Source organism: Pangasianodon hypophthalmus, chromosome 25, assembly GCF_027358585.1.
Source record: "Pangasianodon hypophthalmus isolate fPanHyp1 chromosome 25, fPanHyp1.pri, whole genome shotgun sequence".
Lineage (NCBI taxonomy): Eukaryota > Metazoa > Chordata > Actinopteri > Siluriformes > Pangasiidae > Pangasianodon > Pangasianodon hypophthalmus.
In genome coordinates this window covers 12,015,605-12,022,844 of record NC_069734.1, presented here as the reverse complement: position 1 = coordinate 12,022,844, position 7,240 = coordinate 12,015,605, and the positions used below count along the sequence as shown (strand labels likewise).

The 7,240-nt window shown below is 41.6% G+C and overlaps 1 protein-coding gene across 6 annotated transcripts in view; it reads right to left on the bottom strand.

Moving 5' to 3' along the window:
- Positions 1-2,812: 2,812 nt before the first annotated feature.
- The window catches only part of cbfa2t3 (CBFA2/RUNX1 partner transcriptional co-repressor 3), a 54,857-nt gene continuing 50,429 nt past the window's right edge, over positions 2,813-7,240 (bottom strand). For all 6 annotated transcript variants that reach the window (XM_026946708.3, XM_053229445.1, XM_026946707.3 and 3 more), the window contains one exon: positions 2,813-7,031. In XM_026946708.3, the coding sequence (XP_026802509.2) occupies positions 6,657-7,031 (375 nt within the window). In that variant the 3' untranslated portion in view covers positions 2,813-6,656. The remainder of the gene's footprint in view (positions 7,032-7,240) is intronic.

Below are 7,240 nucleotides of genomic sequence, written 5' to 3'. Positions count from 1 at the left end.
TTTAACCTTTATGGAAGGAGTCTCCAGTGTCAGTAAATTTTCTGCCAAGGGAGACCTTGCACTTTCTGGTTTCTTGGTAACATGCCAAGCTATTTTTTTTTTTTAATCTTATTAACCTCAAGTTAATTGCTAATGTTTCTCACTCAAAATATCACTTATGTCATCTGGTGATAATGAAAGTAAAATATTAAATTCTTGATTGCTTGATTGGATAATTAACTAATTACTTGATTGACTAACAATTTAATAAAAGATGTAATGTACACACACACACACACACACACACACATACATACATACACGGGCCCAATCATGGAATCACTATTATATTATTATGTGTAGAGGCACTGCATACTGTGAGACACAAACCTAGTTTCATTGGACTTGTACAGTGACACTAAAGCTATTGTTCTTTTATACTATTTACATGCATAATAGTAGCTCATTACTGTGAGGACACGCTGGAGATTTGCAGTGTGAATTGATAAAGTTTCTCAGTGCAAGTCTATGTAACACTAACATAACACCAGTAGAGTTAAAAAAAACCCCAAAAAAACATTTGAGTAGGTATGTACAGTTTAAAGTCTAAAAGCAATCTTTTAAAAATAGAAATTGTGTTATGCTGGTCAGTAAAGCAATTGCCATTCTTAGTATTCTTTCAAGAATAAAGCTACATTTACCCCAAACATAATGATTAGTTTAATATTGTTCAAGTCGGCTGTGCCGTAACATTACAGTATTCAGCTGCACAATGAAGTTTGTTCATGGTTATAGATTACAGTATGTCACAGTGTCCTATACAACATCAGCAAGCCTGTGACGTTACTGAAGAACTGGTTGCCGTTGGTACAGAAATGATTTTGGGTGAGATATACTTCAAATATAACCACATATGACTGACTACAGGGTGGCATGTTGGTGCAGCAGTTAGTGTTCTCCTAGCGTTCTCCCTGTGTCCATGTGGGTTTCCTCCAGGTGCTCTGTTTTCCTGCCCCCTCCCACAAACATGGCAGTAGGTGAACTGGCTATGCTAAGTTGCCCTAGGTATTAATAAGTTTGTGAATGTGTGTTGTGCATGGTGCCCTGCGATGAGTATATTCCTTCATCATGCCCAGTGTTCCCAGGACAGGCTCGAGATCCACTCCAGATCCCTGCTACAAAGATCTTACAGAGGAATGAATGACTGGAACGTTATTTGGGTTAACTTTTATCTTTGTACAACAACCATTAGTGTTCATTTCAGACAGTGATTGGTAACATAACTCTGCAGCACAGCTGAGAACAGAATAATTACCTCAAGAGAGACTTAATTGAAGTAAGTGGATCCCAAAGAGTAAATAGCAGGTTTTAACTCTCACACAAGGCCCTAGTCATTTCATTTAAGTTCCCCTGTGGGTATCTGGGGACATAACATCAGGCAAGATCACCCAGAAAATGAAGGACACGCCACAAGCGATGTTTCGTATTTCGCTGTCTTTTTTAATTACACAGATACATATCTCAACACAGACAATAACCTGATTTAGAATGTTTACAGCGTCACATATCCAACGAAGCGCACAGTAAAGGGGTAAAGTGGGCAGCAAAAAGGGGGAGGAGAGCATGCAAGAAAGAAATCAAAACTTCTCCTGGCACAGTTCTCTTCATCTAGAGACTGATAACAGGAAAAAAAAAGTTCTTCATCACACCAACCTTTTCCTACAGAAACAATGTTCTCTTTTCTGTAACAATGTATTGCACAATACAGTAAATAATGCTTCCCTAAACATGTCAAACCAAGCCTTCATCTTTAGGTATCTTTACAAAAAAAAAAAAAAAAAGTCTCTAGCTATTTTAGCATTAGGGAGATCAAGCGTCCACTCCGGCTTTGCTAACAATAGCGTTCTCAGTCTCATTAGTGTGAGGTTTACATTACAACAGGATGCGCTATGGATGTCCACTGGTAAAGGGCCTCTGGTATAGAGTCCAAAGAGCTTCTGATCACATGCATTTTCCCTAGCTAAACATTCCACCTATAGCCTTCATGGATGGCATAATTAAAGTAGAAGAAAAAATATGATAGGAAAAAAAAGCCCTCATCAAATATCTCATTTTAAATATATATGTAATGCTAATTTTTACCATTGTTTCAGATTTAGTCCTACAGAGCTCATGTGACTTTCTAGGTTTGTGTTAAGGTGTGGTTTCTGTTTCCCAGGGTCATGCGATCAGAAATTTTTAGCCCCGAATGTCTCCCAGCCCGGACCCCCTCACAAATCCGCTCAGAGAAGCCGTGCCTCCCACTGCGCCCAAGAAAAAAACAGATATATACAAACAGTGGAAGATACACCAGTAAGCTCTTCCTTTTTGGTTCAACTTTGGTTGGAGACACAACGGGACACAAATTAGATCATAAACCGCATAAGGCCTCATATGAACTAAATGTGAGCTAAGCAGACATGCAAAGCACAGAGAAGGAGTGAGAGATGTGCATGTGTATCCTCTGCCTTCATTTTGCTTGTGGTATTGGATTAAAGCTCTGGAATATTCAAGTAGTTTGCACAGCGAGATCATGACTAGGAAGCCTCTTGTCTCTCAAGCACACACTCAAGTCACACATTCTCGAGCGAGGTTGCCTGATGCTAGACATGTGCCCATTTTTCATATCATGATAACTGCCTAAGCTTTTGTCTCTATTTACAACATTGTAAGGCTTATATTATATGTTAAAACAACCACACAGTTGCCTGTACCTATCGACTATGAATCTTGACAGGCTTCAAATTTGGCATACAGATCATTATGTCTCTTGTTAGCTTTACAGCTTTGTTAAAAAAAAAAAAAAAACTGTCACGAGTGCTATCTGTCATGCTGTCTACATAGGCTGCCTCCTGCCTATGCACACAGTAATAATATAATACATGTTGAATATGACTGTATATACAACATAGGCACATGCCTAGCTGTGGCTTTGTACTTTCAGCCCCAGGCTGTTCTGTCTTGTGCTTGAAGTGTGTGGTTATTTCCTACACTTTGGTTCAGGGCCCTTAGTTCGCACTAGCTCATGTTCAAAAGGCTGCGATTAACCAGCATACAGAGGTGCTTTGGTCTGTTATTTTGGATAACTATGGGATATGTTTCTATTCTGAATGTTTAAATAAAACTCAACCAACTGCTTATAAAATATAGCATGACTTCAGCTATGTTCAGACAGACAGGTCAAATCCAGTTTTTTGTTCAGGAAAGCTAAAATAAAACACAGAAACAATTTTTTTCGAATCTGACTTAAGCCACATTTGTATGGAATTTCAATTCTGATTGGATTTCTGGAAATGTTACTAGTTTGTCGCTAGTTTCTAGTTGTCTCTAATTTGTCCAGTCAAATTGGATGTTATGTGTATCTTTCATCATTTGGTACACATCTTAATGAAATTTGTTAAGATCAGCATGCACATCTGCATTGTTACTACGGCAACTGATGGAGCAAATGTGGCGACAGTCCAAACAATACATATTTGATCATTTGTCATTTACAATGCTGACGTTCAGACTTGCCCTGCTGTGTGAACAAAGCCTTTCATTCCTTTTGGTCTAAAACCCAAACTCATATTTCTGTCTAAACTCTAAAATAACATGCAGGCTGAATGTAAATTGCTTCTTTGTATGGCGGAGGGTTTGCATGTCTGCTAGTGGCACGGCCCTCTGAGCGCACGTAGATCTCACACTCTTGGACAGGAGGTAGCTAATGAGGAGACGGAAGGCCGAGGATTAACAAACGGGGGGACGAGAGCCACACACAGCTCTGTAGTTCTGCTTCATCATACACATATGTGAAAGCTTTACATATCGACTGAATAGGTGAAAGACTTCATATATTAATTTAGAAATAAGAAAATAGATCATTCAATAATCAATGCACTGTACTTAAATTAAAGGAGCCGACATCAAAAAAGCGCTAAATAGGACAAGACACTAAGCAGGAAACCTTCAAGTTTGGTCCGTATTAGAGGTATGGCATGTGGACAGGACGTCTGAGTGCACAAAATGTTTCTGCCCGTTCAGCCGACTCAGTATGGAGTGCATTTTTAGACCAACAATTCTTTCAGGGTGACGGACTCACTTTATTCTTAAGGGCTTTTTATCATTTTGGGCATCATTATATCATTATACGGCCCTTTATTAGTAAAAAACTTAAACCTCATTCCACACTCTTCAGTGTGTTTATACTCCTCCGGAGAGAAAGCTGATGACTGCATCAGGGAAAACCATAGCCATGTACCGCAGTATAGACAACAAACAAAAAGTGTTAGCTTGACCCTGGTATCGGATTTGGACCATGACTACGCCGGAGGTTAGTTCAGTGAGAAAGCGTGCAATATTTCACACAGTTACACTGAAATCAACAAGAAGTGACTTGGAAGCCTGCCATCAGCATCATGGTTAACAAGATTGCGTTCGTGAACACACACTTTGAATCGCAAGACTTCTCTTTTAGCCCTCTGGCAATAAACTGTACAAGCAGTGATGAGTCACCAGCTCTGACATTCACCTCCCCCGTTTCACTACGTAGGTCCTGATTTTGCAGAGGCAGCAAATTTACAAGCTGCTCCTTTAAAGCCACTCGCATTAGGAAAAGTACTGTGATGATGTCATACGATCATACGAAGTTTGCGACTGGCAGATCAAATTGAACTTAAGCCCCGCCCTCGCTGACCCACGAACACCTGTGTCTCGGCAAAATCAGGACTTGCTGTCACCTACATCTATAGATTACACAATATACAGAGTAAAACAGACGGGACAAAAATGCATGGGTCTGAATGAGTAATTACAATTGCTTTGATTTGGAAAGGAAAAGAACTGAGAAATTATTTGTAGACATTATACCTTCTGTTATTTGGCAAACACATTTTTTTGGACCTCTTACTTTTAAATACTATATACATTCACATTAAGTTATGGTTGTTATTTTAAATAGATTTATATGTAGATTTATATTATAAGGTACCCTAAGGGTGGTTTCTGAGGTTCCATTCAGTAGCTGAATTCTCTTCTCATATTGCACCTCTGTCCTCTCACTGTCTCAAAACACGAGTGATATAAAATACATGAGGAGTTTCTACTCTACAGATTTCTCCCCTCAGAACGTCTTTACATGTCCGGCCCAAACTGAAAACAAGACGAAGAAAGAAAGTATAAAAAAAAAACAAAAAGAAAGAAAAAAAGTCAGACAGCACAGGGAGACATCAGAGACAGAGACATCGAGAACCAGAAAGCAGTATCTACACGTTTGATCCCTTCTTAGATATCCGCTCAGAGGGGAAGGAGACAAAGGGACAAGTAGGCAGGAGGTAGAAAAAAACAGAGAGAAAGAGAGAGATAGAGATAGATACATAGAAGAGAAATCAAGTCCACACTGCTTTTTATGAGACAGTTTTTTTAGCAGTCTGCTCTTCATGCTTTGGAAAACGAGGGAGAGTGAAAATTACAGCTCGGTGTAAAATTGGGAGAGTTTTAGAAAAAAAAACGGAGAATTGCTTCAAAAGACTCGTCCTTGGAGTGCGATCCTAGACATTCTCAGTTCTTTTTGAGGGTTTTGTGGGGTTTTTTTGGCATTTGCAGTGCCAATTTTCTTTCGAGGCCAAGAGCGCGTTCATTCCCATACATCTTGTTTGGTCCATTTGTCCTTGCTTTCTCTCTCCGCCTATATGTCTTTTTGCTTTGAGCAGAGGCGGAATAGCACGTCACTTCACCGTGTTCCTTGGGGTTGGAGCAGGGGATTGTGGGGAACTGAGCCAGGGAGGGAAGGAGGGGGCACAGTGAGAGGAGGGAGGCAGGGATTGAATTTGTTCCTTTTTCCTTGCTGCCTCTCCACAGAAACCAGACTTGGGTTTGAGGAGGTTTTGCGTCGTTCGCGTTTGGTTACAAGACGAGTGCTTCTCCGTGAAACTTTGGCAGTGTATTAAAAAGGTTTGGATCATGTTTTTTTGTCTTTTTTTCATTTGGGTTCGCATCAGAACAGAGAGGTGAGTCCGGTGTAGGTTTTTCTTGGCTCGCTAGCAAGGTAGTTATCAGGTCTTTATTCTTTTTATTATTATTATTAGCATCATTATTTTTGGATTTTTGGATTTTCTTGTTAAAGCCAAAAACAAACCGGGGAAAGAAGATTCAAGGTTCATGGTTTGAGGAACGGAGCTCTGGGAGGGGAGGGGAAGCCTGTCGACCCTCCGTTCAAACCCAGACAGGAGAGAACGGCAAAAGCGTGTGTTAGACTGGCAGAAGGAATCTAACTCCTATTCAAGCTTCTCTAAAAATTCCCATTGCTCTCTGTGGAAGAGGACGGAGTGTGTCAGGTGTAAACTGCCTCCATGCGTGCTGGGATGACCATATATACAGGGCTTAAATTATTCATAAAGCCAAGCTTGAATTTATTTCTTGCTGCCTTATTTTTAATAAGACACGGTTAAAATCGCTGTCTGCGTCCTCGGTAAATCAAACCCTTTCAAACTGTAATAAATATAGAGCTAGGGTTAAATGAGAGCTTCAGGTAGTTGAGAAGAAGTGAGGCGGGAAGAAGTGCGAGGATTTGTGGTGAACATTTCTCATCTTCTTTTGGGTGCAGGTGCAGCAGCAGCGTTAGCGGTAGCAGTGAGTGTACCCAGACTGGGGGTCAGAGGTCAGCGGGAGGAGGAATCCAGCAGGGCAGGTGTGGCAGGGGTGGTGGAACGCGACACGCTGCTTGAGCTGGAGCTGCTGTCTTTGGGGCTTCCTCCACCGCCAGCCTGCCCAACCAGGGACAGAGGGCCCGGAGTGGTGCTCTCCGAGTGTGTGGGCGGAGCGCTGGAAGAGGAGGAGGAGGAAGAAGAGGAGGACGATGAAGAGGAAGGAGTTCCCAGAGGAACGCTGCCGCCTCCGGGTAGCCCCTGCAGTGTCTGGCCGCACACGTGATGGTGTTTCTCCCAGTCCTTGTGCTGGCAGAAGGAGCCGCAGTACCGCGCTGTGTTACAGCCGCTGCACGTCTCGCTTGCCTTGCGGCCGCAGTTCCAGCAACTCTGTGGCAATCAGAGGAGAGGAGTGTGTTAGCAAAGCACATACAGTATATTACTGCAATAACAGCTCCGTCTTTCCCAAAGTAGCCACACAGTTTCCATCTACGTTCTACAGTCAGGCTTCTTTTGTAAGTTCTAGCAGAGGCTGAGCTCATGTTTGAGCTCATTACCCTTCTGTACCCTTCTGTAAGACTAGTGCTGTTAATATGATA